Source organism: Silene latifolia, chromosome 9 (genome assembly GCF_048544455.1).
Source record: "Silene latifolia isolate original U9 population chromosome 9, ASM4854445v1, whole genome shotgun sequence".
NCBI lineage: Eukaryota > Viridiplantae > Streptophyta > Magnoliopsida > Caryophyllales > Caryophyllaceae > Silene > Silene latifolia.
In genome coordinates, this window is record NC_133534.1 from 217,084,136 (window position 1) to 217,102,861 (window position 18,726).

The 18,726-nt window shown below is 38.1% G+C and overlaps 1 protein-coding gene and 1 long non-coding RNA gene across 2 annotated transcripts; one reads left to right on the forward strand and one right to left on the reverse strand.

Annotated features, from left to right (window-relative positions):
* Positions 1-603: 603 nt before the first annotated feature.
* LOC141598499 (uncharacterized) lies at positions 604-2,027 on the reverse strand. The gene is made up of 2 exons (XR_012523561.1): positions 1,322-2,027; positions 604-983 (listed from the first exon to the last, which is right to left on the reverse strand). It is a non-coding gene; the product is annotated as an uncharacterized LOC141598499 (long non-coding RNA).
* Positions 2,028-9,724: 7,697 nt separating this feature from the next.
* LOC141598500 (uncharacterized) lies at positions 9,725-13,656 on the forward strand. Its single transcript, XM_074418189.1, has 3 exons — positions 9,725-10,265; positions 12,336-13,259; positions 13,361-13,656. Exons 2-3 carry the CDS (start codon positions 12,350-12,352, stop codon positions 13,393-13,395), a joined length of 945 nt encoding a protein of 314 aa, XP_074274290.1. The 5' UTR covers positions 9,725-10,265; positions 12,336-12,349; the 3' UTR covers positions 13,396-13,656.
* The last annotated feature ends 5,070 nt before the right edge of the window (positions 13,657-18,726 follow it).

Genomic DNA, 18,726 nt, shown 5'->3' on the forward strand with positions numbered 1-18,726 from the left:
AGAACACGGACAAATGCTTTACACAATGAGTCACAAAGACAAGGATAAATGGTTTACACAACGAGTCACAAGGACTAATGAACAAGGACAAATGGTTCGCACAACGAAAACAAGGAAAAATTGTTCACACAACGTGTCACAAGGACTAATGAACAAGGACAAATTGTTCACACAACGAGTCACAAGGACTAATGAACAAGGAGAAAGGGTTCACACAACGAGTCACATGGACTAATGAACAAGGACAACTGGTTCACACAAAGAGTCACTGCACTAAAACGATGAGGTGGTCCGTAATCAGCCCAAACCCTACTAAAAACGGTGCAACCATAATACAAAAATTAACTCGAAAATGGGCTATTTTGGAGTAGTAATGTCTCGATTTAGGGGGGGCTGTTTTGGGAGGTTTTATTTGAAACATAAAAAGAAAGATATGACTTAAACAAGATCACAAAGCATGTTTAAGCCTAGGATAATACTCTTCCAAAGCACTAAGCAAATGGATAGAGTCATCTCCAAGCACTAAGCAAAGGAGGTTGTTCAAGCACTAAGCAAAGAACTAAAGAAAGGGTTTTTTCAAAAACCTCACATTTTCATTTCTCATAAACTTCAAATCTGAAATTATTACAAGGGATAGGTGCTCTTTAAATAGAGACTCAAATTACATCCAAACCATCCATCTAAAAGTAAATCTAAAGGCTACAATTGAAAGCATAAATGGACAAAAGTACAAGTAGATATTTTACACAAAAAAGCACAACAAATGGGTCCAAATAAACAAGCTTGGCAGCCTGTTTAGGTGTGACAAAATGCTGTCCATTTTGTTGTTTTTGCTTCTTCAATTACTTTGGCCTTTTGCTTGTACAAAAAGGGGACCATATGATGTCATTTTGTCCATGGAATCTTGCAATTGTGCTCTTCATTTCTCTTGAGAAAGCTGGCTGTTTTAACACAAAATGTCGGCCTACCATATTTGCTTCAAACTCCCTTTGTTGAGAAAAGTTTGTCCTCAAACTTTCGCGGTTAAGAACGTGGTATAACAAAAGACGATTTCAAAAACAAATACAATTTCAGAAAAATGTAGTATAGATGTTAAAGAGGGAAACAACAAGAGCCCATTCTAGTCAAGCACTTAGCAAAGACCGAACCCTCTTGTTAGCCAACTCGACCCGAGCAACACACAAGTGCTCGAACCAAAGCCAACACCCACAAATCAAGCCACGCACAGATTTGCGGTGTCACACCCTAGAACACCACGGACCACCATTTCCCAAGATCGTCTTGGTTTAAGAAAACGCAAGAGCCGAAGCTCTGATACCACTTTGCACTAAAACGATGAGGTGGTCCGTAATCAGCCCAAACCCTACTAAAAACGGTGCAACCATAATACAAAAATTAACTCGAAAATGGGCTGTTTTGGAGTAGTAATGTCTCGATTTAGGGGGGGCTGTTTTGGGAGGTTTTATTTGAAACATAAAAAGAAAGATATGACTTAAACAAGATCACAAAGCATGTTTAAGCCTAGGATAATACTCTTCCAAAGCACTAAGCAAATGGATAGAGTCATCTCCAAGCACTAAGCAAAGGAGGTTGTTCAAGCACTAAGCAAAGAACTAAAGAAAGGGTTTTTTCAAAAACCTCACATTTTCATTTCTCATAAACTTCAAATCTGAAATTATTACAAGGGATAGGTGCTCTTTAAATAGAGACTCAAATTACATCCAAACCATCCATCTAAAAGTAAATCTAAAGGCTACAATTGAAAGCATAAATGGACAAAAGTACAAGTAGATATTTTACACAAAAAAAGCACAACAAATGGGTCCAAATAAACAAGCTTGGCAGCCTGTTTAGGTGTGACAAAATGCTGTCCATTTTGTTGTTTTTGCTTCTTCAATTACTTTGGCCTTTTGCTTGTACAAAAAGGGGACCATATGATGTCATTTTGTCCATGGAATCTTGCAATTGTGCTCTTCATTTCTCTTGAGAAAGCTGGCTGTTTTAACACAAAATGTCGGCCTACCATATTTGCTTCAGTCACAAGGACTAATGAACAAGAACAAGCGGTTCACACAACGAGTCACAAGGACTAATGAACAAGGACAAGCGGTCCACACAACGAGTCACAAGGACTAAAGAACAAGGATAAATGGTTTACACAACGAGTCACAAAGACAAGGATAAATGGTTTACACAACGAGTCACAAGGACTAATAAACAAGGAAAATTTGTTCACACAACGAGTCACATAGACTAATGAACAAGGAGAAATGGTTCACACAACGAGTCACATGGACTAATGAACAAGGTGAAAGGGTTCACACAACGAGTCACATGGACTAATGAACAAGGACAACTGGTTCACACAACGAGTCACAAGGACTTATGAACAAGGACAAGCGGTTCACACAACAAGTCACAAGGACTAAAGAACAAGGATAAATGGTTTACACAACGAGTCACAAAGACAAGGATAAATGGTTTACACAACGAGTCACATGGACTAATGAACAAGGAAAATTTGTTAACACAACGAGTCACAAGGGCTAATGAACAAGGTGAAAGGGTTCACACAACGAGTCACATAGACTAATGAACATGGACAACTGGTTCACACAACGAGTCACAAGGACTAATGAACAAGGACAAGCGGTTCACACAACGAGTCACAAGGACTAATGAACAAGGACAAGCGGTCCACACAACGAATCACAAGGACTAAAGAACAAGGATAAATGGTTTACACAACGAGTCACAAAGACAAGGATAAATGGTTTACACAACGAGTCACAAGGACTAATAAACAAGGAAAATTTGTTCACACAACGAGTCACAAGGACTAATGAACAAGGAGAAATGGTTCACACAACGAGTCATATGGACTAATGAACAAAGAGAAAGGGTTCACACAACGAGTCACATGGACTAATGAACAAGGACAACTGGTTCACACAATGAGTCACAAGGACTAAAGAACAAGGATAAATGGTTTACACAACGAGCCACAAAGAAAAGGATAAATGGTTTACACAACGAGTCACATGGACTAATAAACAAGGAAAATTTGTTCACACAACGAGTCACAAGGACTAATGAACAAGGAGAAATGGTTCACACAACGAGTCATATGGACTAATGAACAAAGAGAAAGGGTTCACACAACGAGTCACATGGACTAATGAACAAAGAGAAAGGGTTCACACAACGAGTCACATGGACTAATGAACAAGGACAACTGGTTCACAAAATGAGTCACAAGGACTAAAGAACAAGGATAAATGGTTTACACAACGAGTCACAAAGAAAAGGATAAATGGTTTACACAACGAGTCACATGGACTAATGAACAAGGAGAAAGGGTTCACACAACGAGTCACATGGACTAATGAACAAGGACAACTGGTTCACACAACGAGTCACAAGGACTAATGAACAAGGACAAGCGGTTCACACAACGAGTCAGAAGGACTAAAGAACAAGGATAAATGGTTTACACAATGAGTCACAAAGACAAGGATAAATGGTCTACACAAAGAGTCACAAGGACTAACAAACAAGAAATTTTTTTTCACACAACGAGTCACAAGAACTAATGAACAAGGAGAAATGGTTCACACAACGAGTTATTTGGACTATTGAACAAGGAGAAAGGGTTGACACAACGAGTAACATGGACTAATGAACAAGGACAACTGGTTCACACAACGAGTCACAAGGACTAATGAACAAGGATAAATGGTTCACACAACGAGTCACAAGGACTAAAGAACACGGACAAATGCTTTACACAACGAGTCACAAAGACAAGGATAAATGGTTTACACAACGAGTCACAAGGACTAATGAACAAGGAGAAATGGTTCGCACAACGAAAACAAGGAAAAATGGTTCACACAACGTGTCACAAGGACTAATGAACATGGACAAATTGTTCACACAACGAGTCACAAGGACTAATGAACAAGGAGAAAGGGTTCACACAACGAGTCACATGGAATAATGAACAAGGACAACTGGTTCACAGAAAGAGTCACAAGGACTAATGAACAAGGACAAGCGATTCACACAACGAGTCACAAGGACTAATGAACAAGGACAAGCGGTCCACACAACGAGTCACAATGATGCAGGAGCATACTCGGAGGATAAATCAAATGGTAAAAGGATTCGGGTTTGTTCCAACGGGCAAGATTATGCTAAAATGTGGTTTGCATAAAGACATCAAGAAGCTCAAAACCGGCCACATAGCTGCTGGACACGGTTCCCTAGGATGATTAGGATACACGGTTTCCTAAATCGTGTAGAATAATAAGTTAGTTAATTACTATTTCTAATAAAGTTAGGAAAGCTAAATTTTCCTAATCCTAGTCAAATTAGAATACCCTAAATCTGATTGTATTCTAGTTATTAGTATTTTAATAACTTTCCTAGTTAGTTTAGGAAAGGGGAATAACTTTCCTAGTTAGTTTAGGAAAGGGGAAGATAGCTTGGCTTACAAGCTGAGGAATTAGGACTCGAGTCAAATTGTGTCCTCGATTAGAATTAGGAAAGATAGCTTATTAGTCAAGCTAAGTAGAGGTATAAATAAGGACCGTGTATGACATTGTTCAACACGTGAGATTCAGAATTTTAATAGAAGTTTCCATTGTGAACTTTGTTTTGATTAGGCTTGCGAGTTTAGTCTTTAGATCTTCCTTGCGAGGTTGATTGTGAGTGTTTCGAGTTCGTACCTTGCGAGGCGGAGAGCGAGATTCACCATATTATCCAGGTTACCTTTAAAATCACGAAATATACAGTCAAATTAACACAATTCCGCTGCAAATTTACCCATTACATCTACAAACATACACGATTTTATCATATCCTGAAAACGAACAGTCTGTCGCACTGTTCAATCTCGTTTTTCCATACAGTTTTACATCAAATTGGTTACCAGAGCTAAGTTCAGATTTATTCCTTAATAGATCTGTCTTGGGACGTTGCTAATCATGGTTAAAGACGGTGATGAGGGTCCGAAAACATGGGAAGATGGTCATAACGAGCTGAAGATAGAGATGGCTCAGATGGCTTTTGTGCTAAAAAACATAGCAAGCATGTTGAAGGCTCAAGAGAAGAAAAAGGAATCGGACACTCCATCCGAATCTGAAGAAGAAGACGAGCAGCCAAAGAGAAAGTCGAGAAATAAGAACGATGATGATCGGGGTTTAAAACTCGATATTCCAGACTTTGATGGCGAGATGGATCCGGAAAAATTTCTAGATTGGGTAAGACAAGCTGAGAGGGTTTTCGAGTATAAAGAGTATGATGACAAGAAGCAATTTAAAGTTGCAATCTTGAAGCTTACAAAGTATGCATCTTTATGGTACGAGAACTTAAAGAAGCAAAGAAAGAAAGAAGGTAAAGCAAAGATCGAATCTTGGCTGAAATTGAAGAAGCATCTCCTGAAACGGTTCGTGCCAAAGGACTATGAACAAGATAACTACTTAAAGCTCCAATCTTTAGAGCAAGAAAGCATGTCCGTGACTGATTATATCAAAGAATTTGAAAAGATGTCAATCGTGTGCGATCTTGAGGAGAAAGAAGAGCTAAGAGTGGCGAGATTTGTCAAGGGCCTAACACCCGCGCTTGCTAAAAGAGTCGAGATCCAGAATTATGAAGGTTTTAATGATGTGTGCCGATTAGCATTGAAGTTCGAAAAACATGATAAGGCACAAAAACCTCATGCTTATTCGAAAGGGACGAGCTCTTATTCAATGCCAGCAACTAGCGAGTCCAAGGATATCCAAGCAGAAGACGTGAAGGACAAGGGAAAGAGCGTGATCGTGGAATCTAAAAGTGCTAGTTCAAGACGGGAGTCACATGGACTAATAAACAAGGAAAATTTGTTAACACAAAGAGTCACAAGATCTAATTAACAAGGAGAAATGGTTCACACAACGAGTCAAATGGACTAATGAACAAGGAGAAAGGGTTCACACAATGAGTCACATTGACTAATGAACAAGGACAATTGGTTCACACAACGAGTCACAAGGACTAATGAACAAGGACAAGCGGTCACACAACGAGTCAGAAGGACTAAAGAACAAGGATAAATGGTTTACACAATGAGTCACAAAGACAAGGATAAATGGTCTACACAAAGAGTCACAAGGACTAACAAACAAGAAATTTTTTTTCACACAACGAGTCACAAGAACTAATGAACAAGGAGAAATGGTTCACACAACGAGTTATTTGGACTAATGAACAAGGAGAAAGGGTTGACACAACGAGTAACATGGACTAATGAACAAGGACAACTGGTTCACACAACGAGTCACAAGGACTAATGAACAAGGACAAATGGTTCACACAACGAGTCACAAGGACTAAAGAACACGGACAAATGCTTTACACAACGAGTCACAAAGACAAGGATAAATGGTTTACACAACGAGTCACAAGGACTAATGAACAAGGAGAAATGGTTCGCACAACGAAAACAAGGAAAAATGGTTCACACAACGTGTCACAAGGACTAATGAACAAGGACAAATTGTTCACACAACGAGTCACAAGGACTAATGAACAAGGAGAAAGGGTTCACACAACGAGTCACATGGAATAATGAACAAGGACAACTGGTTCACTTAAAGAGTCACAAGGACTAATGAACAAGGACAAGCGATTCACACAACGAGTCACAAGGACTAATGAACAAGGACAAGCGGTCCACACAACGAGTCACAAGGACTAAAGAACAAGGATAAATGGTTTACACAACGAGTCATAAAGACAAGGATAAATGGTTTACAAAACGAGTCACAAGGATTAATAAACAAGGAAAATTTGTTCACACAACGAGTCACAAGGACTAATGAACAAGGACAAGCGGTCCACACAACGAGTCACAAGGACTAAAGAACAAGGATAAATGGTTTACACAACGAGTCACAAGGACTAATAAACAAGGAAAGTTTGTTCACACAACGAGTCACAAAGACTAATGAACAAGGAGAAATGGTTCACACAACGAGTCACATGGACTAATGAACAAGGTGAAAGGGTTCACACAACGAGTCACATGGACTAATGAACAAGGACAACTGGTTCACACAACGAGTCACAAGGACTAATGAACAAGGACAAGCGGTTCACACAACAAGTCACAAGGACTAAAGAACAAGGATAAATGGTTTACACAACGAGTCACAAAGACAAGGATAAATGGTTTACACAACGAGTCACATGGACTAATGAACAAGGAAAATTTGTTAACACAACGAGTCACAAGGGCTAATGAACAAGGTGAAAGGGTTCACACAACGAGTCACATAGACTAATGAACATGGACAACTGGTTCACACAACGAGTCACAAGGACTAATGAACAAGGACAAGCGGTTCACACAACGAGTCACAAGGACTAATGAACAAGGACAAGCGGTCCACACAACGAATCACAAGGACTAAAGAACAAGGATAAATGGTTTACATAACGAGTCACAAAGACAAGGATAAATGGTTTATACAACGAGTCACAAGGACTAATAAACAAGGAAAATTTGTTCACACAACGAGTCACAAGGACTAATGAACAAGGAGAAATGGTTCACACAACGAGTCATATGGACTAATGAACAAAGAGAAAGGGTTCACACAACGAGTCACATGGACTAATGAACAAAGAGAAAGGGTTCACACAACAAGTCACATGGACTAATGAACAAGGACAACTGGTTCACAAAATGAGTCACAAGGACTAAAGAACAAGGATAAATGGTTTACACAACGAGTCACAAAGAAAAGGATAAATGGTTTACACAACGAGTCACATGGACTAATAAACAAGGAAAATTTGTTAACACAACGAGTCACAAGGACAAATTAACAAGGAGAAATGGTTCACACAACGAGTCAAATGGACTAATGAACAAGGAGAAAGGGTTCACACAATGAGTCACATTGACTAATGAACAAGGACAATTGGTTCACACAACGAGTCACAAGGACTAATGAACAAGGACAAGTGGTTCACACAACGAGTCAGAAGGACTAAACAACAAGGATAAATGGTTTACACAATGAGTCACAAAGACAAGGATAAATGGTTTACACAAATAATCACAAGGACTAACAAACAAGAAAAATTTGTTCACACAACGAGTCACAAGAACTAATGAACAAGGAGAAATGGTTCACACAACGAGTCATATGGACTAATGAACAAGGAGAAAGGGTTGACACAACGAGTAACATGGACTAAAGAACAAGGACAAATGTTTTACACAATGAGTCACAAAGACAAGGATAAATGGTTTACACAACGAGTCACAAGGACTAATGAACAAGGACAAGCGGTTCACACAACAAGTCACAAGGACTAAAGTACAAGGATAAATGGTTTACACAACGAGTCACAAAGACAAGGATAAATGGTTTACACAACGAGTCACATGGACTAATGAACAAGGAAAATTTGTTAACACAACGAGTCACAAGGGCTAATGAACAAGGTGAAAGGGTTCACACAACGAGTCACATAGACTAATGAACATGGACAACTGGTTCACACAACGAGTCACAAGGACTAATGAACAAGGACAAGCGGTTCACACAACGAGTCACAAGGACTAATGAACAAGGGCAAGCGGTCCACACAACGAATCACAAGGACTAAAGAACAAGGATAAATGGTTTACATAACGAGTCACAAAGACAAGGATAAATGGTTTACACAACGAGTCACAAGGACTAATAAACAAGGAAAATTTGTTCACACAACGAGTCACAAGGACTAATGAACAAGGAGAAATGGTTCACACAACGAGTCATATGGACTAATGAACAAAGAGAAAGGGTTCACACAACGAGTCACATGGACTAATGAACAAAGAGAAAGGGTTCACACAACAAGTCACATGGACTAATGAACAAGGACAACTGGTTCACAAAATGAGTCACAAGGACTAAAGAACAAGGATAAATGGTTTACACAACGAGTCACAAAGAAAAGGATAAATGGTTTACACAACGAGTCACATGGACTAATAAACAAGGAAAATTTGTTAACACAACGAGTCACAAGGACAAATTAACAAGGAGAAATGGTTCACACAACGAGTCAAATGTACTAATGAACAAGGAGAAAGGGTTCACACAATGAGTCACATTGACTAATGAACTGTTGGAGTTAGTGTCCTCCACAATAGTGCGTTAACATAATAAATCTCATTAATAGAATATCATCAGATATTTAATTATTTGATCCTCGTCAGTTGATTAACGTAAATCGATAACGGTTGGCTGACTAGAGTTTGACGTTATTGTCGTGAGACGGCGGTGATCAACTGACCCCTTTCGGTCACACCTAAAGGAACGAACCCAAATTGATAACTAATTAATTGTATGAGATACAATTCATTTAGTCCCTTGATTTATAGATTAAGAGGTTAGTCGATTATTGTTAGAGAGATTTCGAGTTGCGAACTCGAGGAGCGGCAGTTATTATTTAATTATGCGATAATTAAATAATAAGTTTTGGGAAACGGGTTTTAGTTAATTAACTGTTAATTTACTAAAATTGTACTAATTGATTAATGTGATTAATATTAGTACGTAAATAATATGTGTAGTGGTACACGTATATTTACAGAGTGAATTGGACGGATTTATTATGGAAGCAATTAAACATGATACGATATTTAAAATGAAAATTACACGGATTTGTGCGACAAATATAAAAACCAACATGGACCCGTATATGGTCATGTGGACCGTGTAAAATAAGTGTAATGGATGATTACTTACATAATCATTTTACCTTATTTTGTATACTACCATAATATATGTTTTATACTACATTTTGCATGTGATGTAAGATAAAAATATAAAACAAAAATTGTCCACTAAAGACTCCTTCCACCCGCCACTTCCTTTCCCATTTCTACACTCTATATATTATTCACTTGTTCACTCCATCCTTCTTACACAATTCATCATACTTTGCATGTGAACAAAGCTCTTCCTTCTCTCTACAATAATTCCTCTCTAGTATACTATTATTACTAAGAATAGTTAGTAATATTACTAGTATTATTATCAAGGGCACATATTAATAAGTTACTAGTTCTTACTTATTAATATTATTTGGGTTGTTCTTGGGTGCTACTTGGAGGAGACTTTCTAGTTGAAGGTTATTCAAGGAGGATCATCCACTTATTTTAGCTCAAGAACAAATTAGTAAGGAGAACTAATTTGTGCCCATTTTACCTTATATTCAATGTAAGGAAATTGTTTTTCCTTATACTTTGTTTTTATGCTTTTATATTAGCATGCATGTTACATAGATCACATTTACATCAATTTATGAGATAAATTTATTTCATTAGAGAGTCTAATATGGATCTATGATCTTTCAAGTGGTATCAGAGCATAGGCTTGTAATTTGCATGTTGATTTTAAGCATTTTTATGAATTATGAGATAATTAGTAAAAACTCAAAAATTGTGTTAGAAGAGGTTTTGGCACGAAATTTTTGGGACATGCATACCTACTGATCTCAAAAGGTTTGTGGAATTTTTGGTGATTTTTCAAGTAATTTTGCTAATTTTAATGTTTTTTGGTAGAAAACCGAGTCAAAATGTCGCATTTTAGTGAAAAATTGACTAAAATTAGTTAAATGTTGATTCGGTGCATGGCCTTTTTATGGCATTTCATGCATGTTTTCTACTGATTGTATGCAAAAGGTTGAAGGTTGGTTCGAAATTTTTGCATGTTTATTGATTTTTTGAGTAAAAAGTCGATAAAAGTCCAATTAATTAATCATAATTTCGAAATTTTTGATTCTGCCCATGATAAATTTATGTACATTTAGAAATATTATTTAAATGTCAAAAGTGATTTTGCATGTGTGTTTTCACTTTGTTTTGATGATTTATTGGTTTTAGTGGTTAAAAACCGATAAATATCGATCTTTTTCTTCACAAAATTTATCCGAAATTTTTGGGCAATTTTTATGACTTTTTGGTGTTCTTGGGAGTGTTCCAGAATACTAAAAATTTTTGTTTCAATTGTTTGGGTAATTTTTCAATTATTTTGGATTTTTACTTAAATATTATGATTTTTCCGATTTAATTAGCAAATTATCACCAAACCAAACTAATAATTTGTCATAAAATTAGTGAAGACTAATTTTGAGGTTCAAAACAGTTTGGACTATTAGTTTGGACTTAAATGAGATTTAAGAGTTAATTATTGATTTTTACATGTTAAAAATCGATTAAATCCACAAAACCGAGATGGATACCAATGAATGATAGGTAGGGCGATTTTGGCATCATATTTACAGCATTTTAAGCATATTTATTTAAGTTGAATGAATGATTGTCATTTATTTAAAGTATTTATCTTTTGTACCTAGTATGGCCTAGTTAATTTTTAATCGTTATTACCCGAAATGAATGGGAATATCGATTTGTTTGTAATTAAATACGATCTCGTATCGTCGGTTTGTAATTAATTAATAGTTTTATTCATTTTATTAATTAATGTATAATAGGAATAGCTATGTAATTCATTTGTAATAGTTATTTTTAACGGCGTTTCCAAAAGACGGATTACAACGAAACGGAGTCTATTTTTGGAAGGTGTTCCAAATCCCACAAGGAAGAGCCACTTAAGGAATGAAGAGGCAAGGGACCAAGGAGTTGGTTTCCGAAATGTAATAGACTAGTTGTTTATTAACTAGGAGGCCATACTAGGATTTATTCATATGCTTACATGTTTGCTTGTTTTATTTTCGCGCATGCCAAAATCGCCATTCACATGCATTTTATTTTTCGCGGTTGTCAATTCACGTCGTTTACATTCGCTGAATTAATTCACTTATAAGGAATTTATGACTAAATTGACAAGATCTCTCACATAACTAAAATTGAGATTAGCCTTACCAATTAGTAACACCTATGAATCTCTTGTTCATTAGAGCCACGCTCGCCCTAGCGGGGTGTTCTCTTTTTACCTTGGGTAAGTAGGGTGGTAAGCGGTTATCACACGCCAAAATTGGTTGGACTCAACGGGATATAAGACGGTCTTGTGTTCGGGGCTAGTAGATAAATTTGAGGAAATTTGTCGACCAAGAGTTCTAGAGGTAGAATTAGTCAACGTGACTTACCGAATTTACGCAATTATGGGATGTTTCGCCCAAGCGATGCTCATTTTTGTTTAATATTTGGGTCTTGGAATCATTTATATAATTAAGTGGGAGGTCATTATATAAATGCTAAAACTTGCTAAACATGTTTTTACAAGTAATTTTAAAACAATGAATGTTAATTTCCCTTTTTGTTGTAGCATTTTAATTCGCAATGGCAGCTTCATCAACTCCATCGACTACTTCACTAGGCAAAGATTCATGGCTAAGGTCCGTAATGGACAAATGTATTTTAAAAGATGACGGTAGTAACTTTCTTGAATGGGAATCCAACATCAAAAGTGCCGCGTTGTCCGACAATGTGCTCACTTACTTAACCGATGCTCCTCCTATCGAGCCCGGTGCAAGAGCTTCATCGGCGGTGCGGACCGCCTATGATGACTATGTGAGGATGTTGAATGATATCAAGAATGTGTTGATATGGTCAATATCGCCAAAGCTCAAGCCATCATGCATTTCTTTAAATGCTTACGAGATATTCACTCGTATGATCACTATGTTTTCACAAACACCTAAAGTCCGTCAATACGATGCGGCGGCACGCTTCTTTGAAGCTAAGCTTGAGAGGGGCCAAAAGGTTGGTCCCCATGTCCTTCAAATGGTCGAATATGTTGACATCCTAGAGCGTCTAGGGTGTAAGATTCCTAAAACTCTTGTGGTGGATCGTATCCTTCACTCACTTCCCACCAAGTTTGCCCACTTTAGGGTACACTACAACATGAATGGTATGGATAAGAGTTACCATGAAATTCATGCACTCCTCACCCAAGCGGAGAGGGATATGGAGGCTAGTGGGAGTGAAAAGGGAGATGTTTTAACCATGAAGTTAAAGAACATGTCTCTTGGAGTCAAGAAAGGAAAAGGGAAACAAAAGTCCCAATTCAAGAAATCGTCAAAGAAAATTGACAAGGGAAAGGGGAAGGCCGTTGTGAATGGCAATCCCAAGGCAAAAAGTGTCAAGCTCTCCGAGGCCGAATGTTTCCATTGTAATGGGAAGGGGCATTATAGGAGGAGTTGTCCCAAATACTTGGAGGATCTCAAGGAAGGGCGTGTGACGCCTATTGGTATGATTTCCTCTCTCTATGTGATAGACGTTAATTATGCTTGTACTTCCACTTGGGTACTTGATACCGGATGTGGCTCTCACCTTTGTAACCATTTGCAGGGTATAAGGGACGTGCAAGCACTAGCAAAAGGTGATGTGGATCTCCGCATGGGCAATGGAGCTAGAGTAGCCGCCGTTGCCGTAGGGACCTATGTGCTCACTTTAGCTAGTGGTTTAGAGTTGTATTTAAATAAGTGTTATTTTGTACCAACTTTAACTAAGAACATCATCTCCATTTCCGCGTTAGACGCGGAAGGCTTTTGTTTTATGATCAAGGACAAGTGTTGTACTTTTTCTTTAAATGATGTGGTTTATGGCAAGGCCATTTCAATTGGAGGCATTTATGTTTTAAATGATGTTAATGACGTTTATCATATGGAAACTAAAAAGCTCAAAAAGGGTGATCCAAACGAATCCTACCTTTGGCATTGTCGTTTAGGCCACATAAACGAAAGACGCATTAAGAGACTTGCTTCATCAAAAGTGCTCAAACCATTTGGTTTTGAATCTTATGGTACATGCGAGTCTTGCCTTTTAGGCAAGATGACTCGTGCACCTTTTTGCGGGAAAAGGGACACGAGCTAGTGAGGTTTTGGCTCTCATACACACGGATGTGTGTGGACCATTAACCATCACCGCTAGAGGAGGTTTTCACTACTTCATTACTTTTACTGATGACTTAAGTAGATATGGGTATGTCTACTTAATGAAGAACAAAAGTGAAGCCTTTGACAAGTTCAAAGAGTTTCAAAAGGAAGTAGAGAACCAATTGGATAAAAAGATAAAGACTCTACGGTCCGACCGTGGTGGTGAGTATCTAAATATTGAATTTGATTCACACCTAAAAGATTGTGGTATAGTATCACAATGGACTCCTCCTGGCACACCGCAATTAAATGGTGTGGCCGAAAGGAGAAACCGAACTTTACTTGATATGGTTCGGTCAATGATGAGTCTAACTGAGCTTCCTAGTTCATTTTGGGGTTTTGCCCTCTTGTCTGCAGTATTTTCACTAAATCGAAGCCCGACTAAAGCGGCCGATAAGACTCCATATGAGATATGGACAGGGAGAGTCCCTCATTTGTCATTCATGCGTATTTGGGGTTGCGAAGCGTACGTTAAGATCAAGTCTGACAATAAGCTTGCACCTAGGTCTGACAAATGTCTTTTTGTAGGATATCCAAGGGAAACACGTGGCTATTACTTCTACAATAAACACGAGAACAAAGTGTTTGTGGCTCGTGATCTTTGTCTTCCTAGAAAAGGAATTTATTTCTAGGAGACAGAGTGGGAGAAAATTTGAGCTTGAAGAAGTTCGAGAGCCACAAACCGAGAATGAGGTAGAGGAGAACGTGGAGGAAAACATTCCCTCTTCCTCTGAAACGGTAATTATTCCTAGAAAGTCAAGTAGGATTTCTAATCCACCGATCGATACCTTGGTAACATCGAAGAGGATGGTGTTTTGTTACTTCTTGAAAGTAATGAACCCACTACCTACAAATCGGCCATGTCTAGTCCCGACTCTTCGCTTTGGCTAGAAGCCATGCGGTCCGAAATGGATTCCATGTACGAGAACCAAGTATGGGACTTGGTGGATTTACCGAGGGAGTGCGACCTCTTCAAAGTGTAAATGGATATACAAAATTAAACTCGGCGTGGATAAACATGTGGATGTTTACAAAGCTAGATTGGTGGCAAAAGGTTTCACCCAAGTTCATGGTTTACACTATGACGAAACCTTCGCTCCAGTCGCTATGCTAAGGTCCATTAGGATAATCTTAGCGGTTGCCGCATTTCATGATTATGAGATTTGGCAAATGGATGTCAAAACCGCCTTTTTGAATGGGATTCTAGAAGAAGAGGTGTACATGATACAACCCGAAGGTTTTGTGGATACATCTAACCCTAAGAAGGTGTGTAAGCTCAAGAAGTCCATCTATGGTCTTAGCGGGCATCTAGGAGTTGGAACCATCGCTTTGATCATGTCATTAAACAATACGGATTCACTAGAAGTGTGGAAGAACCGTGTTTATACATGAAGTTTAGTGGGAGTAAGGTTGTATTCCTTGTCCTATATGTGGATGACATATTGCTCATTGGGAATGACATTCCATCGCTCACTTCCGTTAAGGAGTGGCTAGGGAAACACTTCCAAATGAAGGACTTGGGAGAGGCACAACGAATCTTAGGTATCCGGATCTATAGGGATAGGTCCAAGAGGATACTAGCATTGAGTCAAGAAGCTTATATTGACAAAGTTCTTGACCGGTTCAATATGAAAGACTCCAAGAGAGGATTTCTACCTATGGGCCAAGGGATTACTTTGAGCAAGTCACAGTCTCCCTCTACCCCTAAGGAAATTGAACACATGAAGACCGTCCCTTATGCTTCCACTGTTGGGTCTATCATGTATGCTATGATTTGCACTCGTCCCGACGTTGCGTATGCCTTGAGCATGACAAGTCGGTATCAAGCCAAGCCTGGTGAGAGTCACTGGATAGCCGTAAAGAACATCCTTAAGTACTTGAGAAGAACTAAGGATTCGTTCTTAGTGTTTGGAGGAGAAACTGAGTTGTGTGTAAGAGGTTACACGGACGCAAGTTTCCAAACTGATCGGGATGACATGAAATCCCAATCCGGCTACGTGTTTATGCTAAATGGAGGAGCTGTTTGCTGGAAGAGCTTCAAGCAAAGTGTTACTGCGGATTCTACAACAGAGGCTGAGTACCTTGCAGGCGTCGAGGTGCGAAGGAAGCTGTTTGGATTAGGCAATTCATGGAGGGGCTAGGAGTAGTCCATTCTGCCAAAGATCCTATCACTCTATATTGTGATAACAGTGGAGCTATTTTTCAAGCCAAAGAGCCTAAGTCTAGTAACAAATCTAGACACATTGAAAGGAAATACCATGTAATTAGAGATTATGTGGAAAGGAAGGAAATTGACATTTGTAAGGTTGGGATGAGATGACAACATTCTGATCCTTTAACCAAGCCTTTATCAAAGGCCAAGCATGATGGTCATGTCGTCTCTATGGGATTGAGACGAGTACCAGATTTTCTTTAGATTATGGATATGTAATAATTGGATAGTGTATCTTTTATTATATATATGATAATCACATTCATTGTTTTCGTATTCATTCTTTTATGAATTTTTATTTAGTGTGACTAAATTTTAATACCTTGTTTATCTGAATAAGTTGTGGAGACAATGTTGAACACTATTCAAGTGAATAAGATGAACATTGTATTTTGTCCCTAGTCACTTAATGAGGTGACGTCTCGGAGTGACTAGATTGTGAGTCGATTGATGGTTGTTCAACACCATAAGGTCATATATGATGACTGGTCGATTACATAGGCGGAGTGTGTGACACTTTGCCGGACAGTGACCATTTAGAGAGTCCCTAAGTTCTATTATAGACGCCTGGTCGTGGCGGGGATCTCTAAGATGTTCTAATGAGTCGATTCTTTTATTTGGAGACTATTATATGAGCAGGTGCAGTTTCCGAGTGACTTTGGTTTTTGTCCTAGGTCGTGCCGTGAAAGGAGGCCAAAAGGGCATTTACTAGGTCATGGTGAGCTGTATTGTGCAATAGGATAGATAGGGCATACAGGAATTGTCCACCCACGTTGGGTAACTATATCTCAAGGCCACTCGAGGAGTTAATGACTACAAATGCGTGGCCACGCTCGGAAGTAATCTGTGAGAGATTTTTCCGGTCAGGTAGTCACACTCCCGATCGAGAAAACCACTCGCGATGTGTTCATGTGCAAGTGCGACCTGTAAGACACCTTGCATTGAGTGGGAGATTAAAACGGACAAGAGAATTGGTAGCGCACACCTTGTGTCGGACAAGTGGGAGATTGTTGGAGTTAGTGTCCTCCACAATAGTGCGTTAACATAATAAATCTCATTAATAGAATATCATCAGATATTTAATTATTTGATCCTCGTCAGTTGATTAACGTAAATCGATAACGGTTGGCTGACTAGAGTTTGACGTTATTGTCGTGAGACGGCGGTGATCAACTGACCCCTTTCGGTCACACCTAAAGGAACGAACCCAAATTGATAACTAATTAATTGTATGAGATACAATTCATTTAGTCCCTTGATTTATAGATTAAGAGGTTAGTCGATTATTGTTAGAGAGATTTCGAGTTGCGAACTCGAGGAGCGGCAGTTATTATTTAATTATGCGATAATTAAATAATAAGTTTTGGGAAACGGGTTTTAGTTAATTAACTGTTAATTTACTAAAATTGTACTAATTGATTAATGTGATTAATATTAGTACGTAAATAATATGTGTAGTGGTACACGTATATTTCAGAGTGAATTGACGGATTTATTATGGAAGCAATTAAACATGATACGATATTTAAAATGAAAATTACACGGATTTGTGCGACAAATATAAAAACCAACATGGACCCGTATATGGTCATGTGGACCGTGTAAAATAAGTGTAATGGATGATTACTTACATAATCATTTTACCTTATTTTGTATACTACCATAATATATGTTTTATACTACATTTTGCATGTGATGTAAGATAAAAATATAAAACAAAAATTGTCCACTAAAGACTCCTTCCACCCGCCACTTCCTTTCCCATTTCTACACTCTATATATTATTCACTTGTTCACTCCATCCTTCTTACACAATTCATCATACTTTGCATGTGAACAAAGCTCTTCCTTCTCTCTACAATAATTCCTCTCTAGTATACTATTATTACTAAGAATAGTTAGTAATATTACTAGTATTATTATCAAGGGCACATATTAATAAGTTACTAGTTCTTACTTATTAATATTATTTGGGTTGTTCTTGGGTGCTACTTGGAGGAGACTTTCTAGTTGAAGGTTATTCAAGGAGGATCATCCACTTATTTTAGCTCAAGAACAAATTAGTAAGGAGAACTAATTTGTGCCCATTTTACCTTATATTCAATGTAAGGAAATTGTTTTTCCTTATACTTTGTTTTTATGCTTTTATATTAGCATGCATGTTACATAGATCACATTTACATCAATTTATGAGATAAATTTATTTCATTAGAGAGTCTAATATGGATCTATGATCTTTCAAGAACAAGGACAATTGGTTCACACAACGAGTCACAAGGACTAATGAACAAGGACAAGTGGTTCACACAACGAGTCACAAGGACTAAACAACAAGGATAAATGGTTTACACAATGAGTCACAAAGACAAGGATAAATGGTTTACACAAAGAGTCACAAGGACTAACAAACAAGAAAAATTTGTTCACACAACGAGTCACAAGAACTAATGAACAAGGAGAAATGGTTCACACAACGAGTCATATGGACTAATGAACAAGGAGAAAGGGTTGACACAACGAGTAACATGGACTAAAGAACAAGGACAAATGTTTTACACAATGAGTCA

Bases quoted from the DNA above. Each gene is read 5' to 3' on its own strand.
- LOC141598500 (XM_074418189.1), top strand. From the start codon at position 12,350: ATGGCAGCTTCATCAACTCCATCGACTACTTCACTAGGCAAAGATTCA. The intron at 13,260-13,360 runs GTATGATTTCCT...AACCATTTGCAG, and splicing joins AGGGCGTGTGACGCCTATTG to GGTATAAGGGACGTGCAAGC.